Genomic DNA, 21,185 nt, shown 5'->3' with positions numbered 1-21,185 from the left:
GGAAACCGGAGTGGATCAGACTCCCATGGGATCTGGTGTGGTAGAGTAAAATCCAGAGAGGATCAGAATTCTATGGGATCCGGTCAGGTAGATTAAAGCCCGAACCGGATCACACTTCCAAGCAATCCGAACTGGTGAAGTAAAACTCGGAGTGGATCAGACTCCCCAGAGATCCGGAGTGGTAAAGCAAAACCCGGAGCGGATCACACTTCTATGGAGTCTGGACTGGAAGAGGAAAACACGGTGCGGATCATACTTCCATGGGGTCAGGACTGGTGGAGTAAAACCGGGAGCGGATCGGACTGCCATGAGATTCGGACTGGTAGAGTAAAACCCGGAGCGGATCAGACCCCCAAGGGATCCGGACTGGTAGACTTAAACCCGAACCGGATCATACTTCCAAGCAATCCGGACTGGTAGAGTAAAACCCGGAGCGGATCAGACTCCCAAGGGATCCGGACTGGTAGACTTAAACCCGAACCGGAGCATACTTCCAAGCAATCCGGACTGGTGGAGTAAAACCCGGAGCGGAAAAGACTCTTAGTGATCCGGAGTAGTAGACTAAAGACGTTTATCCAGATAGACTAGTATCCAGAATGATAGATCGAAACTCAGGGCAGATCACACCTCTATGGGATCAGGACTGGTAGAGTAAATCCAGAAGCGGGTCAGACTTCCAAGCAATCCGGGCTTGTAGAGTAAAACCCAGAGTGAATCATACTTTCATGGCATCCGGACTGGTAGAGCAAAAATCGGAAAAGATCAGACTGTCCAGGGATCCGGATTGGTAGAGAAAAACCCCAGACCCGACCAGACTCCACAGGGATCCGGACTGGTAGAGCAAAAGCCGGAACTGATCATACTTCCATGGGATCTGGTTTGGTTGCGTAAAACCCATACCAGATCAGACTCCCAGTGTATCCGGACTGGTAGACCGAATCCTGGAGCAGATCAGACATCCATGTGATCCGGACTGGTATAGTGAATCCCGGAGCGGGTCAGAAATCCAAGGAATCCGGACTGGTAGAGAAAAAACGGAACGGATCAGACTCCCATGGGATCCGGACTGGTTGATCGAAACCTGGAGCAGATCAGACTCCCATGGGATCCAGACGGGTAGAGTGAAACCTGGAGCGGATCAGACATCCAAGGGATCCGGAAGGGTAGAGTAAAACCCGAACCGGGTCAGACATCCAAGCAATCCGGACTGGTCGATCGAAACCCGGACAGGATCAGACTTCAATCAGATTCAGAATGGTAGAGTTAAAACCGGAGCGGTTCAGACTCCCAAGGGATCCGGACTGGTAGACTTAAACCCGAACCGGATCGTACTTCCAAGCAATCCGGACTGGTGGAGTAAAACCCGGAGCGGAAAAGACTCTCAGTGATCCGGAGTAGTAGACTAAAGACGTTTATCCAGATAGACTAGTATCCGGAATGATAGATCGAAACTCAGGGCGGATCACACCTCTATTGGATCAGGACTGGTAGGGTAAATCCAGAATCGGGTCAGACTTCCAAGCAATCCGGGCTGGTAGAGTAAAACCCAGAGTGAATCAGACTTTCATGGCATCCGGACTGGTAGAGCAAAACCCAGAAAAGATCAGACTGCCCAGGGATCCGGATTGGTAGAGAAAAACCCCAAACCGGAACAGACTCCACAGGGATCCGGACTGGTAGAGCAAAAGCCGGAACTGATCATATTTCCATGGGATCTGGTTTGGTTGCGTAAAACCCATACCAGATCAGACTCCCACTGTATCCGGACTGGTAGACCGAATCCTGGAGCGGATCAGACATCCATGTGATCCGGACTGGTAGAGTGAATCCCGGAGCGGATCAGAAATCCAAGGAATCCGGACTGGTAGAGAAAAACCCGAACCGGATCAGACTTCCAAGCAATCCGGACCGGTGGAATAAAACCCGGAATGGATCAGACTCCCATGGGATCCGGACTGGTTGATCGAAACCCGGAGCGGATCACACTTCAATGGGATCCGGAATAGTAGAGTAAAACCCGAACCAGATCAGACTTCCAAGCAATGGTGGAGTAAACCCAGAACCGGATCAGACATTCAAGCAATCCGGACTGGTCGATCGAAACCCGGAGCCGATCAATTCCCATGGGATCCGGACTGGGAGGGTAAAACCCGGACCGGATCACACTCCCATGACATCCGGACCGGTAGAGTAAATCCCGGAGCTTATCAGACATCCAAGGGAGCCAGGCTCGTAGACTAAAGACTAGTATCCGGACTGGTAGATCTACACCCAGAGCGGATCACACTTCTATGGGATCAGGAATGGTAGAGTAAAACCTGAACCGGCTCAGAATTCCAAGCAATCAGGACTAGTGGATTAAAACCCGGAGCGAATCAGACTCACATGGAATCCGGACTCGTAGACTGAAGTCTAGTATACGGATAGACTAGTATCCGAACTGGTAGATCGAAACACGGAGTGGATCAGATTTCCATCGGATTCGGTCAGGTAGAGTAAATCCAGGACTGGATCAGACTTCCTGGGGATCCGGACTGGTTTAGTAAAACCCAGAGCGAATCATACTTCCGTGGGATCCAGTATAGTAGTGTAAAACCTGGACCGGATCAGACTCTCATGGGATCCGGACTGGCAGAGCAAATCTCGGAACGGATCGGAATCCCAAGGGATCCGGATTGTAAGAGCAAATCCAGGACATTTTAAGACTTCTATGGGATCTGGTCTGGTAGAGGAAAACCCGGAGCGGATCGGACTACAATGGGATTTGGACTGGTGGAGTAAAACCGGGAGCGGATCGGACTGCCATGAGATTCGGACTGGTAGAGTAAAACCCGGAGCGGATCAGACTCCCAAGGGATCCGGACTGGTAGACTGAAACCCGAACCGGATCATACTTCCAAGCAATCCGGACTGGTAGAGTAAAACCCGGAGCGGATCAGACTCCCAAGGGATCCGGACTGGTAGACTTAAACCCGAACCGGAGCATACTTCCAAGCAATCCGGACTGGTGGAGTAAAACCCGGAGCGGAAAAGACTCTTAGTGATCCGGAGTAGTAGACTAAAGACGTTTATCCAGATAGACTAGTATCCAGAATGATAGATCGAAACTCAGGGCAGATCACACCTCTATGGGTTCAGGACTGGTAGAGTAAATCCAGAAGCGGGTCAGACTTCCAAGCAATCCGGGCTTGTAGAGTAAAACCCAGAGTGAATCAGACTTTCATGGCATCCGGACTGGTAGAGCAAAACCCGGAAAACATCAGACTGTCCAGGGATCCGGATTGGTAGAGAAAAACCCCAGACCCGACCAGACTCCACAGGGATCCGGACTGGTAGAGCAAAAGCCGGAACTGATCATACTTCCATGGGATCTGGTTTGGTTGCGTAAAACCCATACCAGATCAGACTCCCAGTGTATCCGGACTGGTAGACCGAATCCTGGAGCGGATCAGACATCCATGTGATCCGGACTGGTATAGTGAATCCCGGAGCGGGTCAGAAATCCAAGGAATCCGGACTGGTAGAGAAAAAACGGAACGGATCAGACTCCCATGGGATCTGGACTGGTTGATCGAAACCTGGAGCAGATCAGACTCCCATGGGATCCAGACGGGTAGAGTGAAACCTGGAGCGGATCAGACATCCAAGGGATCCGGAAGGGTAGAGTAAAACCCGAACCGGGTCAGACATCCTAGCAATCCGGACTGGTCGATCGAAACCCGGACAGCATCAGACTTCAATCAGATCCAGAATGGTAGAGTTAAAACCGGAGCGGATCATACTCCCCAGGGATCCGGACTAGTAGACTAAACACTAGTATCCAGATAGATTAGTATCCAGATGGGTAGGTCGGATCCCGGAGCGTTACAGACTCCCATGGGATCCGGACTGGTAGAGTGAAACCTGGAGCGGATCGGACATCCAAGGGATCCGGACTCGTAGGCTAAACTCTAGTATCCGGATAGACTAGTATCCGGACTGGTAGGTCGGAAACCGGAGTGGATCAGACTCCCATGGGATCTGGTGTGGTAGAGTAAAACCCAGAGAGGATCAGAATTCTATGGGATCCGGTCAGGTAGATTAAAACCCGAACCGGATCACACTTCCAAGCAATCCGAACTGGTGAAGTAAAACTCGGAGTGGATCAGACTCCCCAGAGATCCGGAGTGGTAAAGCAAAACCCGGAGCGGATCACACTTCTATGGAGTCTGGACTGGAAGAGGAAAACACGGTGCGGATTATACTTCCATGGGTCAGGACTGGTAGAGTAAAACCCGGAGCAGATCAGACTCCCATTGTATCCAGACTGGTAGAGTGAAACCTGGAACGGATCAGACATCCATGGGTTCTGGACCACTAGAATAAATCCCGGAGGAGATCAGAAATCCAAGGGATCCAGAATGGTAGATTAAAACCCAAACCGGATCAGACGTCCAACCAATCCGGATTGGTGGAATAAAACCTGTAGCGGATCAGTCTTCAAAGGAATCCGGAATGGTAGAGTGAAACACAGAGCGGATCTTACATCCATGGGATTCCGATGGGTACAGTAAATCCTGGAGTGGATCAGACATCCAAGGGATCTGGACTCTTAGGCTAAAGTCTAGTATCCGGATAGATTAGTATCCAAATTGGTAGATCGAAACCCGGAGCGGATCACACTTCAATGGGATCCGGAATGGTAGAGTTAAACCCGAACCAGATCAGACTTCCAAGCAATCGTGGAGTAAACCCCGAACCGGATCAGACATTCAAGCCATCCGGACTGGTCGATCGAAACCCGGAGCGGATCAACTCCCATGGGATCCGGACTGGTAGGGTAAAACCCGGACCAGATCACACTCCCATGGCATCCGGACCGGTAGAGTAAATCCCGGAGCTTATCAGACAACCAAGGGAGCCGGGCTCGTAGACTAAAGACTAGTATCCGGACTGGTAGATCTACAACCGGAGCGGATCAGACTCCCAAGGGATCCGGACTGGTAGACTTTAACCCGAACCGGATCATACTTCCAAGCAATCCGGACTGGTAAAGTAAAACCCGGAGCTGATCAGACTCACATGGGATCCGGAGTCGTAGACTGAAGTCTAGTATACGGATAGACTAGATCCGAACTGGTAGATCGAAACACGGAGTGGATCAGATTTCCATCGGATTCAGTCAGGTAGAGTAAATCCAGGACTGGATCAGACTTCCTGGGGATCCGGACTGGTTTAGTAAAACCCAGAGCGAATCATACTTCCGTGGGATCCAGTACAGTAGTGTAAAACCTGGAACGGATCAGACTCTCATGGGATCCGGACTGGCAGAGCAAGTCTCGGAACGGATAGGAATCCCAAGGGATCCGGGTTGTAAGAGCAAATCCAGGACATTTTAAGTCTTCTATGGGATCTGGTCTGGTAGAGGAAAACCCGGAGCGGATCGGACTACCATGGGATTTGGACTGGTGGAGTAAAACCCGGAGCGGATCGGACTTCCTAGGAATCCAGACTGGTAGAGTAAAACCCAGAGCGGACCAGACTCCACAGTGATCCAAACTAGTAGACTAAAGACTAGTATCCATAGATCGATACCCGAACCGGATCATACTTCCATGGGATCCGGACTGTTAGGTTTAGTAAGATGCAATGGAATTGTGATCCGCTAAACTCAGAGCAGATCACACTTCTATGGGATCTGGTCAGGAAGTGAAAACACGGTGCAGATCAGACTCCCATGGTATCTGGACTGGTAGAGGGAAACCCAGACTGGATCAGACTTTGAAGGGATCTGGACTGTTAGAGTAAAACCCAGAGTGGATCAGACTTCCGTGGGATCCGGACTGGTGGAGTGAAACCCGGAGAGGATAAGATTCACCAGGGATCCAGACTAGTAGACTAAAGACTATTATCCAGATTGACTAGTATCCGGAATGATAGATAGAAAACCGGAGCGGATCATATTTCAGCGGGATCTGGAATGGTAGAGTAAAATCCGAACCGGATCAGACTTCCAAGCAATCTGGACTGGTAAAGTAAAACCTGAACCGGATCACACTTCCATGGGATCTGGAATGGTAGAGTCAATCCTGGAGTGGATCGGACAACCAAGGGATCTGGACTCGTAGACTAAAGTCTTGAATCCGTATAGACTAGTATCTGAACTGGTAGATCGATACGAATGAGCGGATCAGACTTCCGTGGGATCCAGACTGGTAGGGTAAAACTAGGAGCTGATCAGACTTCCAAGCAATCCAGACTGGTGGAGTATTACCCTGAGCAGATCAGATTCCCATGGGATGTGAACTGGTAGAGTTAAACCCGGATCGAATCATACTTCCATGGGATCTGGTATGGTAGTGTAAAACCCGGACCAGATCAGACTTCCTAGGGATCCAGACGGGTAGAGTGAAACCTGGAGCGGATCAGAATTCCAATGTATTCGGACTGTTGGAGTAAATCCCGGAGCGGTTCAGACGTCCATGGGATCCCAACTGCTAGAGTAAAACCCAAAGCGGATCAGATTTCCATGGGATCTGGAAAGCTCCTGTTCCAGATTACTCCTTCTCCAGGTTCTCACCCTGTACAACATTTGTGTAATACACATACACGTGTGTAATATGCACATACACTTAAGTATACCCATTTATGTACTGTATGTACACATACACATTTTTGTACAATGTTTTAAAGCTTAATTAATTAAACGTTTTTCTAAGAGAATCCACAATGTTATTACTACAAGATTAAGGAGTCAAAATGCTTCCTTATAAAAGCTTGTAAACTTCTCTAAATACAACAAAAATCAGGAAAGGAACTCCTGGGCAGAGGCAGCCCCAGACATCAGAGCACCGGCAGCATCCTTTGCTTTGCAGTGTGTGTTCCTGGCCCAGGTGTGAGGGTGTCACTATCCAGGGGTAGCGGCCAGCATGCTCAAAATGGACTCTGCTGTGTCAGGAAAACCAGTGATGAGAAAGGACTGGTTGGTCTGCACTTGGAGCCGGGGAGAATAGACAGTATGTCCTCAGGGCATTCCAGCAGGAGGTGCCCCAGGTACTGGGCTGAGGGAAGCAGGCTTTCTTCACAAGGGCTCTCCTCCAGAGACCAGGACAGCATGCAAGCACGGCCAGGGAAGGGGCACCAGTGCAGCGTCCCAGTGACAAGAAAGGACAATGGGCAGGCAGGCAGCTGGCAGTTTCAAGCTGACTCCAATGGGGATAGAGGGGGGCCTACAGGACACTTGGCTGGGGGCATCACACAAGATCTGCAAATCCGAAGCCGCAGCAGACTGTCATCAGCTTGTGTTGCACTGGTGAAATATTTGGGGACTTTTGAGAATATTAGTAAACTTTTGGGTACAATTGCAAAATTTGGGAACATTAGTAATAATTAGGAAATAATTAGCACATAAGGGACTTTATAGGAGTACGGGTAAACATTTGGGAATATTTAGAAACAATTTGGAATAAGTGTGAACATTTGGATACACTGGGAACTTCAGGGAACATTTTGGGATAATAGGGAATATTGGAGAACTTAAGAGAACTTCTGGGAACATTAATGTACTTCTGAGAACAGTGGGGAAACATCAGAAAACATTGGGATACTCTGGGAACATTTCCAAACATTAGGTAGCTGGCAGTTGTGTAAGAATGTTGTGATGCATACAAAGTCACACCACCTCTGCTGCGATTTGAAAAAAAGGTCAAGTGACCTCTTTGCCATTTCTAGAGGTAACACCCACCTGTGAAGTGACCCCTCTTGTGCATTAATGGTCCTTAGCTGCTTAATTCAGCTATTTATTAAGGATGCCATATATAGTCACTGATGGAAACAAGCATTCCTAATATTTTTTTCATTTCCAATCTCAAAAACACAACTTTAAAAAAACAGCTTTACACACAATCACTGAAAAGATTGTCAAAGGGGAGGTAGTTTGTGAAATAAATGAAAATGTCTAATACCTTGTTATTCACTTAACAGCTCTCCTTAACCAACAGAACATTTATTTCAAAGAGCGGAGAAACAAAAGATAAATCATAATTAAGCCAAGAAAATACAAAGAATTACATGTTGTGTTTTAGAATAAAAACCTTAAACTGCTAGGTACTGTTTACACCTGCCAGGGCTATCTTACTGTAGAACCAGGTGGTATTCTGTTAAACTTGAGTTCTCTCATACCTCTGGGTAACTGATGAACCAGTGCAGAAATTTAACCTGGGGAATGTCGTTTGTTGGGTGAGAACTGCTACAACAGCCGTCTCTTTTATAGAATCAAGATATTCTAACAAGCAGCGACACTTAAATCGTTTTAAAAAAATAACACAGAAAAAGCAGTGCACAGAAGAACAGAAAACATTATTCTGCAAATAAGTTTATTAATATTTCAGAAATAATAAAAAAAACAGTCAAATTAAATTCTTCTTTCTGCTGAAGCACAAGCTTGTTTCTGCTCATCGATGTGGTGAGCAGGGAGTCTGTGAGTGTCGGTCAGATGGCCGGGCCACAGTGCTCTTTGAAAGTCTCACACTTTGACTGCCGCTCGGCCCTGGGCACGCTGGTACTCCTGCTGCAGGCTGGACAGGAGCTCTCTGTGCTGCTCCGACTTGCGCTCCAGCTCCTTCAGGAGGGTTTCATAGCGCTGACTAAAAGAGAAGGAGAGAACAGAACCACATCAGGGGCAGCACCACAAGGCCAGATGTCCACTCTGCCAATGCAGCTTGTGCTCAAGGAACAGAGCTTCTCGGGCAGGAGCCTGGTCAACACAGCTGGGCAGCTCAGTGCAGCTTCTCACAGGCTCCTCTGTGCTGAGACCACTGCAGTCACAGGTACTGGCCAAGAACAAGCCAAGAAGGCAAATAACCCTCTTTTAAAAGACAGAAGTTAAAATTACAGTCTGCAATGAAGAGAGAGAAAGGAAAGATGTTGAAAGACAGAAGAAAGCAGGACACTGAGCCCCAGAGACACAGGGTGGCACAGTAGGACACTGAGCCCCAGAGACAGACTGTCACATCAGGACACTGAGCCCCAGCAGGATACTGAGCCCCAGAGACACAGGGTGGCACAGTAGGACACTGAGCCCCAGTAGGACACTGAGCCCCAGAGACAGACTGTCACATCAGGACACTGAGCCCCAGAGACAAACTGTCACATCAGGACACTGAGCCCCAGCAGGACACTGAGCCCCAGAGACACAGGGTGGCACAGTAGGACACTGAGCCCCAGAGACAAACAGAGCACAGGACTGTGAGAAAGAACTGTACCTCCTTGCAGGCCTGGAATTTCTACCAGAAATCTGCACGTCATTTCAGTTATAGTCTACTTAAAGGAAGTGTTAAAACCACTCGGATAATTAGAGAGAAAACACAAGGAGGCTAAAGAAGGTTTATGTCCCATGCAGCTATTTACTGACCACATCAACTAATATTTTATGGTATTTTAACAATTTTGGCCAGTATTGATACAGTCTAGTGCATCTGATGAAAAAGCAAGATCGGCACTTAAATTCACCAGTATCTACTGAAACACACCATCTCAGGACAAACTTAATCTATTACTGTTTTTAGTCCAGCTAAAACCTCAATTACCTAACTGATACAATTAAGTGTTTAAAAGTCAGTTGGCTGTGATTTCCAGGGATTATTCGGGTACTTCTGAAACCTGCAGGACCAGGACTGCCTAAACCAGTCACAGCTGATACATCATATCTCAGTGACTCACTGTCAGGGGCTTCTTGTCATTATCAAGTTTCTCTTTCCACATCTACAAATTTAAAAGGCCACTTTTTATCCTACCATATACAGATCCATCAGGATTACATGTGATCATAAAATAGCTTAAAGTTCAGTAGAGTACCATACAGTTGTTTTCACGTAAAGATTGAAGAACATGGTGTAATAAGTGAAAAACAATCTAAACTGTCTTTTTACAGCAGTGTAGCTATTTTAGATTTTTATATTACAATAAAGTGCACTCTAGAACACAATTAAGCCAACAACCTCCACACACAGGACAGAAGACGGGTACTGTCAAGGAAATTTAACTAATGAGCATTGATGTATAAAGCTCTCAGTGTAATGCTGTAGTGCTTAGAAACAGTTGAATTTGTAACAGAGGATTTTGTAATTTGTAACACTTCAGTAGCAGTGATTGTGACCAGGATAAGAAAAGCATATTAGAAACGAGTAATGTGCCTTCTTATGACAATAAACATATCAGTTCAGAGAGGTCAGAGAGAAGACTACAGGGCCAGATTAGCTCAGTCAAACTGGGCTGTAGAAGGCAGGTCTCTACTAACACTTGGCTTCACTTTCTCAATCTGCCAGGATTGTACGAGGACAAACACACACAGGACTTACATTTCTCCAGTGATATACTCCAGCCGCTTCCCCACTGTAGCCTTCGCTTCATCCAGGTCCTGTTTGACTAGAACTGGGCCAATCAGCTTGTAGACAGTGTTCTGAGCCTCCAGCAAGTCCAGCTCCTGCCCCCACAAAGCCAGAGCAGAAGATAAACCAGTTAGCCCTCAGAGCCACATGGGAGGACCTGCAACTCACCCTTAGTAAAGGCTTCAGCCTCACACCACAAAGGAGACGCACATCTGAAGAAGCGACAAGCAGCAGGGAATAAAACTCTCTCTGATGCTGACGAACCAGCAACAGAACCAGAAAGTCAAAACAGAGGATCAAAGAGGTCTGAAGGGAGAGTGGCGCCTCACCTCCTTCACGATGTTGTTCTCCGTCAGCTGGGCTTCCAGCTTCTGTCTCGCCGACATGCTTTTACTCAGATCTGCAAAGAAACAGTTTTAATATTTAGGCCTCCTATTTCCCAAGCAGTCGCAGCTCTCAGGGAACGTGAGTAACATAGAGGCCAGTGTGACAGTCACATTAACGCACCACTACTCTCTACCTATCGTCTTCTGCGTCAGCCCACAGGCTTTTACTGGAACAGGCAGAGCACACTCCTTCACAGCCACAGATCAGCAGTTCTTCATACATCAGTAATGACACTTTAAAAGCACAAATATTGCCTTAAACACTCTTAGCCCTCCATCCATCTCCTAATCGCTTCATCCAGTTCAGGGCCACACAGGAGCCACAGTCTCTCCCGGCTAGCAACAGGCTCAGGGCTGGGTACCCCAGACGGGACCCCAGTCCATCCCAGGAGACACACAGACACACACACTCGCACCAGGGCCAGTTTTCCCAGAAGCTGATCAACCCACCAGCACAGTCTGGACTGTGGGAGGAAACCCACTCAAACACTGAGAGAACATATAAGCTCCACACAAACAGCACCCCAGGTCCCAGTACCATGAGGCAGCAGTGCCGCCCCCTTTATTACTGCACGATTCATTATCATCACCTAGAGCTGAGGCAGAAACCCCAGGCTCCTTCACATTAAAGCGGCGTTATGTTAACACGAAGAAGGACACACAAGCGATTGGGACGCTCCCCGTGAGCTGACCTTTAACAATTCAACAAAGTCGCTACCGGAGTGGTCACCCACTTAAAGCACTGGTCATTTCACATTCAGCTTCGAGTTTTGTGAGTCTCCAGTATCAGACGTGTCCAGCGACACGATGACCAGAACAGTGCGTCCGTAGCCACTATCAGCTCAAAATACAGAATGCGATAGACACCACTTTGTATCTAGGAGAACTGCAATAATAAATTCAACTTTGCCTTTCTGGGTCTGTTGATATTTTTCGAGCTCAGTTTGAAGTCTCTTCTGGATTGCTTCCGCCATCGCTGGTCCAACACCAGGTTTTAGGGTACCAAAAGCGGACGGAATAATATTCCGATAAAAATGCCAAATATTTTTTTTAATTATTGGGCTCGGCAGCCTTTTTACCACCTCGCCGCACCACCTGCCTAGCTTCACAGTCTGAGACAGGAAGAGCTATGGCGTCGCACCGGATATGACGCTACCACGGCACTGACTTGTGATGGTAAAAGACGCCATGTTGGTAAGGGACAGAGAAATAAGAAAAAAGGTTGGGTTGGTTTTGGATAGACTTGGAAGACTTTCTATTTAAGCATCTAACTGAATGTTAGAGTTAAGGAGTTTGATATAATTCGCAAGATGTAAATAACATGTATTTATCATTAATCTGTTATTAATAATGGGTAAATATATACACTCAACTGTCGCTTCTCCTTCCTTTGATATTTATAAGATGGAAATGCGATATTCCATTAAAAAGTTTAAATACACTAATGCAAAAATGCATTGCAAAGATACATTTTGTATTCAGGTTTGTAATTACCTCTGGCAGTGTATTTGTTTCACTACCGCTTTTTCCTTCTCTCATTTGTATTATTTGATGTTCAAACGTTTGAAAAAATAAGAAAAACATTATCGTTTACCGAAAAGCAGGATCGTTTGCATAAAATGCGTAATATAAGAATTACGAACACGTTTAGATGTATAGATTCATTAACTATTTTCCCTAACTCATTTTGTATATAAGACGTATACATGCAAGTACACAGTAGCATGCGCACTCGTGTTTTGTAAATGACCCATCCTGCCGGCTGTAAGAGAGCTACAAGCAGGAACGAGCTGGCGCTGAGTGTTTCCCTTCCTTCTACTCATTCAGCACTGGACAAGAAATCAACACCCTGTCGCCACTGCAACACAACTAAAAAGCATCATCTACTGTCATTCGATAATTTCATGCACTTTGCAAATTACTGTTTTTTAGGATCAGAAATAGCCTCAGCGCCCTCCTTTAAAAGGTTTTGTATCCCAAAACCAGAACCGCAGGAGCCTCTCGCTGTATGTGTTGGGTGAAATATAGAGACACTGAGTCTGGTGAGTCAGCAGTTATGGTTACAGCCTCCAGCTTCTGGAACACAATTCTATCAATTAGATTCTCATCTAATTTATAACTCCTCAAACTAAAGTGAAATCATTGCTTCATGCAAATCAGTCTTTGCAATCATGAAACTTCTTCCTCCTTATCCAACATCATGCTCTCCATCTTGATCAGTTCTAATGTACTTCTTGAAACTTTCAATGTATTTCTTGTCAGTGCTTATATACACTTTACCTATTGAAATATCTATCATACACTATGTCTTGAAATGTCTTTTCTGCATCTTGTATCTCAAGGGCCGTGTCCTGCCCAGGGACCACAGCTGCAAATTTGCTTTCTAGCAGACACTGGTGCAGATGAAGAGCTGTGCGCTGTCCTCCTCTTCAGCTCCTTCTTCTCCAGCACTTCACCCAAAAACAAGGCACGTTTGGAATGAAACCATTAGTATGACACACTCTCAGTCACCACAGGTATCTTACCTGTCAGCTGCAGGTCCACTGTCACTAGAGAACTATTTAGGGATTTCAAACCTTCACTGAATGCGTTTTCCAGAAAAGGCCATTCCTTCTTTCCAAATTACCCTTTTTTTGGTTTGAGTCACTTCAATTCAGGGGTGGAAATACAGATCTTTATTTGCACAACAATTCTCATCTCTTCTGTAAAACATCAGGATTTGTGTAGCAAACTGGAATTGTTGCTCATTTGAATTTTCTCCCTTTTACAAACAGGACTGGCTGCTGTGCATATGAATGAACTTGTGTACTCTCGTCACAGAGCAACATGACAAGACAATTGAATACTGGCAACATTCTGTGAGAATTAGAGCACTTTCTGCACAGAACTTCAGTAATGTAGCCATTTATAATAGTTTGAAAGCAGACACTTGAAATGAACAAACCACCCATAACTGTGATCAGTTACATTACATTCCGTCTCAAACCACAATGTAGTGCTGCCTGCCTCAATCCCAGATTCTAATAATAGCACAAAGACAAAGGACTGCAGCATCAGAGTGGACTTTATTACAGCTCATCTGTGGCAGAAAACTGCCCCAGGTCAGGAGGAGAGGTCTGACCACTGGAGAAACGGGTGGAATAGTCTGTGTGGATGAAGCCACAGTGTCCACAGGGCCCAGTCCCTCGCTGGCTCACTGTTTCTTCTTCTGCACGTGGGCACAGTCATACTTCCCACGGACGACCTTGAGCTTGACCCCGGGCAGGTCCTGCGTGCGCCCACCCTCCACCAGCACGATGTTGTGCTCCTGCAGGTTGTGCCCCTCCCCGGGGATGAAGCACACCACCTCCCGCCCGTTCGACAGACGCACGCGGGCACACTTCCGGTTGGCCGAGTTGGGCTTCTTGGGCTTGCGAATCAGGGTCTTCAGCACCACGCCCTTCAGCTGCGGGCGGCCGAAGGTGGGGCTGACGCGGGGCGGCTCGGGGCGCGGCCGGCCCTGGCGGTGCATCTGATTGAGAGTGGCCATCCCACGCAGAGGGGCCAGGGGCCAGCTGGCCACACCGCCTGCCCCGTGCACACCTGCAGGACGGAGAAAGCGAGGAACAGCATGAGAGAGGGAACGGGCCGGTCAAGACCTGTCTCAGACACTCTTCTCCATCGCCTCTACCCAAGATGTACCAAGTATGTCGCTTCATACTTCTCTACCGGGTCACCGCAGAACCGTATAAGTACAGCAGAACCTTCAGTTACAGCACCCTAGGCCCCGGATGCTGCTGCAGAGCTGGGACGGACAGGGGACACCTGTATCAGCGCCCCTTGGCAGACGAGGTGGTACAGACAGCATGCATGGGTTAGGTCAGGATTTCTCCTGTGTGTGAAATTCTTTTAAATGACTTATTAAAATCAAAATGGTTGTAGCATGTAAATGCTAGCGGTTCACAAATTAAAACCACACCTATTTTGTGCACAGAAAGATTTTTTTTACCATTTTCAATAATTATATGATTCAAACACAACTGCAAACCATTCAAATACTTTGTAGTTTTGTTTCATTAAGCACCATTTCACCATTTGTTTCATAATGTTATTCCAACATTATACTGAGCAATTCATTTAAAAATTAAATTTTACCCTATTATCAGTTTCTCAGCCAATCTGCAGCTTTGCTTGAGTCACCACAGAACTGCCAAAGCTTTTATGTTCTAATAGGTTTGTTTCTATGTGATGTTTGTGATTTTCACACAGTGCTCAAACGTCAAACACATAATCAGGTGCACATATACCCTTTTTCTCAGGTGCTTCACTCACATACTCCTGCAGTTTACTGCTCATTCTGATTGTCTTTTCCCTGTAAGGAGCTCCCGGCAAGAACGCGCAACAGGCCCCAATCCCAAGGCCTGCTACAGTCACTGTGCTTGAACTGGCACCAGCAGGTTGGCAGGACTGGCCCAGGACACTCACCCCAGAGCAGCGCTGACACCACTGGCCGCAGATTGGAGAGCAAAGCCATCCCTGTGCTGCGGGACTCCTGGGGAGAGAACAGAAGCAAGGCGCCGTGAGGTGTCATCAGCACCAAGGCACCTTCCTGGCACATTTCAACTAACGAGAGAAGAAGCGACTCCTCCGATAGTCAAATACACGTCACAGGCATTGGCACCATAACTCAAGTCAGCTTCCTGTTACACTGTGATGTTTTAAGCTCTGCAAAATCTAGCACAAATTGCCAGGAGCAAGGGAGAAAAAATAAAAATTTAACTTTGATGTCACACTTCTATTGTCTACTCACTCCTACTAATGTCTTAGACAAAATCCCCAAGTAACAAACTTAAAAATCTCCAGCCTCTTTGTGTGCCTACTGCACAAAAGCCTCTTGTAGTTTGTAAAACCTGGAGCGGATCAGACTGCTGCGCACTGGGAATCTGACTGACAGCACTGTCACACCTGGAGCGGATCAGACTGCTGCACACTGGGAGTCTGACAGCACTGTCACACCTGGAGCGGATCAGACTGCTGCACACTGGGAGTCTGACTGACAGCACTGTCACACCTGGAGCGGATCAGACTGCTGCGCACTGGGAGTCTGACAGCACTGTCACACCTGGAGCGGATCAGACTGCTGCACACTGGGAGTCTGACTGACAGCACTGTCACACCTGGAGCGGATCAGACTGCTGCACACTGGGAGTCTGACAGCATTGTCACACCTGGAGCAGATCAGACTGCTGCACACTGGGAGTCTGACAGCACTGTCACACCTGGAGCGGATCAGACTGCTGCGCACTGGGAGTCTGACAGTACTGTCACACCTGGAGCGGATCAGACTGCTGCCCACTGGGAATCTGACAGTACTGTCACACCTGGAGCAGATCAGACTGCTGCGCACTGGGAGTCTGACTGACAGCACTGTCACACCTGGAGCGGATCAGACTGCTGCGCACTGGGAGTCTGACAGTACTGTCACACCTGGAGCGGATCAGACTGCTGCGCACTGGGAGTCTGACTGACAGCACTGTCACACCTGGAGCGGATCAGACTGCTGCTGACTGGGAGTCTGACAGTACTGTCACACCTGGAGCGGATCAGACTGCTGCGCACTGGGAGTCTGACTGACAGCACTGTCACACCTGGAGCGGATCAGACTGCTGCACACTGGGAGTCTGACTGACAGCACTGTCACACCTGGAGCGGATCAGACTGCTGCACACTGGGAGTCTGACAGCACTGTCACACCTGGAGCAGATCAGACTGCTGTGCACTGGGAGTCTGACAGCACTGTCACACCTGGAGCGGATCAGACTGCTGCGCACTGGGAGTCTGACAGCACTGTCACACCTGGAGCGGATCAGACTGCTGCTCACTGGGAATCTGACAGTACTGTCACACCTGGAGCAGATCAGACTGCTGCGCACTGGGAGTCTGACTGACAGCACTGTCACACCTGGAGCGGATCAGACTGCTGCGCACTGGGAGTCTGACAGTACTGTCACACCTGGAGCGGATCAGACTGCTGCGCACTGGGAGTCTGACTGACAGCACTGTCACACCTGGAGCGGATCAGACTGCTGCTGACTGGGAGTCTGACAGTACTGTCACACCTGGAGCGGATCAGACTGCTGCGCACTGGGAGTCTGACTGACAGCACTGTCACACCTGGAGCGGATCAGACTGCTGCACACTGGGAGTCTGACTGACAGCACTGTCACACCTGGAGCGGATCAGACTGCTGCACACTGGGAGTCTGACAGCACTGTCACACCTGGAGCGGATCAGACTGCTGCACACTGGGAGTCTGACTGACAGCACTGTCACACCTGGAGCGGATCAGACTGCTGCGCACTGGGAGTCTGACAGCACTGTCACACCTGGAGCGGATCAGACTGCTGCACACTGGGAGTCTGACTGACAGCACTGTCACACCTGGAGCGGATCAGACTGCTGCACACTGGGAGTCTGACAGCACTGTCACACCTGGAGCAGATCAGACTGCTGCACACTGGGAGTCTGACAGCACTCTCACACCTGGAGCGGATCAGACTGCTGCGCACTGGGAGTCTGACAGTACTGTCACACCTGGAGCGGATCAGACTGCTGCCCACTGGGAATCTGACAGTACTGTCACACCTGGAGCAGATCAGACTGCTGCGCACTGGGAGTCTGACTGACAGCACTGTCACACCTGGAGCGGATCAGACTGCTGCGCACTGGGAGTCTGACAGTACTGTCACACCTGGAGCGGATCAGACTGCTGCGCACTGGGAGTCTGACTGACAGCACTGTCACACCTGGAGCGGATCAGACTGCTGCTGACTGGGAGTCTGACAGTACTGTCACACCTGGAGCGGATCAGACTGCTGCGCACTGGGAGTCTGACTGACAGCACTGTCACACCTGGAGCGGATCAGACTGCTGCTGACTGGGAGTCTGACAGTACTGTCACACCTGGAGCGGATCAGACTGCTGCGCACTGGGAGTCTGACTGACAGCACTGTCACACCTGGAGCGGATCAGACTGCTGCACACTGGGAGTCTGACTGACAGCACTGTCACACCTGGAGCGGATCAGACTGCTGCACACTGGGAGTCTGACAGCACTGTCACACCTGGAGCGGATCAGACTGCTGCACACTGGGAGTCTGACTGACAGCACTGTCACACCTGGAGCGGATCAGACTGCTGCGCACTGGGAGTCTGACAGCACTGTCACACCTGGAGCGGATCAGACTGCTGCACACTGGGAGTCTGACAGCACTGTCACACCTGGAGCGGATCAGACTGCTGCGCACTGGGAGTCTGACAGCACTGTCACACCTGGAGCAGATCAGACTGCTGCACACTGGGAGTCTGACAGCACTGTCACACCTGGAGCGGATCAGACTGCTGCGCACTGGGAGTCTGACAGTACTGTCACACCTGGAGCGGATCAGACTGCTGCCCACTGGGAATCTGACAGTACTGTCACACCTGGAGCAGATCAGACTGCTGCGCACTGGGAGTCTGACTGACAGCACTGTCATACCTGGAGCGGATCAGACTGCTGCACACTGGGAGTCTGACAGCACTGTCACACCTGGAGCGGATCAGACTGCTGCGCACTGGGAGTCTGACAGTACTGTCACACCTGGAGCGGATCAGACTGCTGCGCACTGGGAGTCTGACTGACAGCACTGTCACACCTGGAGCGGATCAGACTGCTGCTGACTGGGAGTCTGACAGTACTGTCACACCTGGAGCGGATCAGACTGCTGCACACTGGGAGTCTGACAGCACTGTCACACCTGGAGCGGATCAGACTGCTGCACACTGGGAGTCTGACTGACAGCACTGTCATACCTGGAGCGGATCAGACTGCTGCACACTGGGAGTCTGACAGCACTGTCACACCTGGAGCGGATCAGACTGCTGCGCACTGGGAGTCTGACAGTACTGTCACACCTGGAGCGGATCAGACTGCTGCGCACTGGGAGTCTGACTGACAGCACTGTCACACCTGGAGCGGATCAGACTGCTGCTGACTGGGAGTCTGACAGTACTGTCACACCTGGAGCGGATCAGACTGCTGCGCACTGGGAGTCTGACTGACAGCACTGTCACACCTGTAGCGGATCAGACTCCTGCACACTGGGAATCTGACTGACAGCACTGTCACACCTGGAGCGGATCAGACTGCTGCGCACTGGGAATCTGACTGACAGCACTGTCACACCTGGAGCGGATCAGACTGCTGCGCACTGGGAGTCTGACTGACAGCACTGTCACACCTGGAGCGGATCAGACTGCTGCACACTGGGAGTCTGACTGACAGCACTGTCACACCTGGAGTGGATCAGATTGCAGCCACTGAGTAGGTCTTATTCAATTGACAATGTTCATTCAGTGCTTCACACAGGAGATTATTAATATACAGCCACCAGCAAACACTCACCAAAAACAGAATTAGACACCGTCATCTGTATAAAATCTGCATTTGCACAGAAATAAAGGCTTTCTTTTTCATTGTTATGGGTGTAATGACGGACATTTTAATGTTATTGTATTTTCAGTTATTTTAAACGCAAGACTTATCAAGCTAACGCACAATTCATACGAACAATTTGTGGAGTTATCAGGTTAGATACACCGGCATGGTCGCCCGCACAGCGCGCAGCAGACTCGCAGATAGTCGAGCTCCTTCAGGACTAGTGTGGAATCGACCCCACGTGTCCGCGCGGGGTCGTGCTTTTCAGGAGTCGAGCGCCGCCCCACCTCTGTGACCGTGTGCCGGGCGCGTCCCCAAAGGTCAGTACCCACCTGGATCTCAGCCCTGGCGCACCGGCCCTTCACACTGTCCTACTTATCCGCTCGCCGGTGCCGGATCCAGGATTCGCTAGCAGACACCGTCTGACGAAGGAGCGGAAAGCTGTGCGCAAAGTACTGTAGAGCAACCAGGCTCTGATCACTTCCGTCTTCAGCTACGGAGTCCCGGAGGGCTCAAAACTGCTCAGCGCCACCCTCGGGCCGGTGGTCGTTTTTGTTTTAGAGACGTAATCTGCAAGCCCTATCTCCCAAACTGCGTGGTTTCCCTAAAGTAAACCTGCACCGATACGTTTGTACGTTTGAACAAGGAGTCCTAAGATTATTAAGGAGATTATGTAAAAAAATGGCATATATATATTCAATTGCGATTGTTAGATGTTAGTGGCATTAGGGAAAAACAATCGATGAACAAAATGATTATTATTATTGAGATTGCCAGGTCCCACCGGAAGTCCCGCCTCCTCCGTCCCAGTCGAACATGGCGGCGCCCATGAGCTGATCTGCGGCGTGAAGGATACTGTCCCCAGCAGCTGGTGTCTGAGGAGTTTCTCTAGCGATTCTTGGCCGGAGTGGTTGATGTATATCGGGATTCCCATCACTTCTGCACCTTTGATCTTAACTACATTGTTCTCGATCCCACGCTAATGAGTTTATGATCGGTCGCACAGGGGTAAGGCAACCTACTCCTATAATATTTGCGTCGTTCCGTAGTCGTGTGTATATTTTATACTTATGATACCCATCATACACGTGTAAGCAGGTGTGCATATCTATCAGTCTTCTGGTGAAATCATCACCATAGCCCCTATCCCTGTAACTGTTTCATATCTGGAGCTTTTACACTAACGTGTTCAGGCACACGGTGTATCGAATATCCCGGACTTTAATTTATTGCTTGATGGTATTTCCGTTCTTCAGACGGAACCTGGGGCTGGTGTTTCATGCTGTATTGTTTGCTCAGCTACTACTGAATTATTTTCTTCAGAGCGACTTTGATTTGCGCTCCTTTATACCACTGGATTGCTCTACTGGGACAGTTCGAATGAAGTAGCTCGCTCAAGGGTACAACAGCATGGTTTCATCTGGGATTTGAACTCTCGACCTTCCAGTTAGGAGTCCAGATTTACAATCGCCACTCCACACTGCTGCCCACTAGGAACTGATTTCGCAGACAACCATTTAAATAAGTATCGTCCTCGCACACAGACGTATACCCAGTGTGGCCACCAGCAGCCTGAGCCTGTCAGCGAGGCTGGGGAGCCGGGTGACAGGGACGCTGTGCTCTGGGAAGTTACCCTCCTTTCCTATTCCCCCACTGAAATTCTGGGCTTTTTTTTCTCCAGCCAGCAAAGAACCTGCAGTGGGACCTGGAAAAAAGATCAGGTCTCACTTGCTTGTTATTAGAGCTTGTTTCCTACTGACTCAAATACCGTGAGAGGAAATAGCAGACAATATCACAAAGATGGAGATGCACAGAAGTCTCCACTCTTCCATTGCCTTCTAGCTCTCTGGTTAGATCCATCCAGTCACCTCCCCATCCAGCACAACCCCCTCCTCCCTCAGTGTGTGGAACCCCTAAAGGGCTCAAGGGATCCCCTTTAATACACACTGACCCTTTAGCAACAATTCTGTTTAT

General features: G+C 49.0%; 3 protein-coding genes across 8 annotated transcripts in view; 1 reads left to right on the top strand and 2 right to left on the bottom strand.

The window, feature by feature from the left end:
- Positions 1-8,337: 8,337 nt before the first annotated feature.
- pfdn6 (prefoldin subunit 6) lies at positions 8,338-11,884 on the bottom strand. Its single transcript, XM_006642766.3, has 4 exons — positions 11,664-11,884; positions 10,697-10,767; positions 10,338-10,462; positions 8,338-8,624 (listed from the first exon to the last, which is right to left on the bottom strand). Exons 1-4 carry the CDS (start codon positions 11,725-11,727, stop codon positions 8,504-8,506), a joined length of 381 nt encoding a protein of 126 aa, XP_006642829.1. The 5' UTR covers positions 11,728-11,884; the 3' UTR covers positions 8,338-8,503.
- Positions 11,885-13,799: 1,915 nt separating this feature from the next.
- mrps12 (mitochondrial ribosomal protein S12) lies at positions 13,800-19,719 on the bottom strand. The gene is made up of 3 exons (XM_015338839.2): positions 19,544-19,719; positions 15,218-15,284; positions 13,800-14,335 (listed from the first exon to the last, which is right to left on the bottom strand). The coding sequence occupies exons 2-3, from the start codon at positions 15,264-15,266 to the stop codon at positions 13,947-13,949; spliced, it is 438 nt and encodes a 145-aa protein (XP_015194325.1). The 5' UTR covers positions 15,267-15,284; positions 19,544-19,719; the 3' UTR covers positions 13,800-13,946.
- A 276-nt stretch (positions 19,720-19,995) lies between these two features.
- The window catches only part of mrpl11 (mitochondrial ribosomal protein L11), a 22,003-nt gene continuing 20,813 nt past the window's right edge, over positions 19,996-21,185 (top strand). For 3 of the 6 annotated variants that reach the window (XM_015338836.2, XM_015338837.2, XM_015338838.2), the window contains exon 1: positions 19,996-20,219. The gene's annotated coding sequence lies outside the window, so the exon portion shown is untranslated. The remainder of the gene's footprint in view (positions 20,220-21,185) is intronic. The other 3 variants (XM_069180207.1, XM_006642751.3, XM_069180208.1) reach the window with 1 other exon arrangement.

The sequence above is a fragment of the Lepisosteus oculatus genome, chromosome 18, assembly GCF_040954835.1.
Source record: "Lepisosteus oculatus isolate fLepOcu1 chromosome 18, fLepOcu1.hap2, whole genome shotgun sequence".
Taxonomy (NCBI): Eukaryota; Metazoa; Chordata; class Actinopteri; order Semionotiformes; family Lepisosteidae; genus Lepisosteus; species Lepisosteus oculatus.
This window is presented reverse-complemented; position numbering and strand designations above follow the sequence as displayed.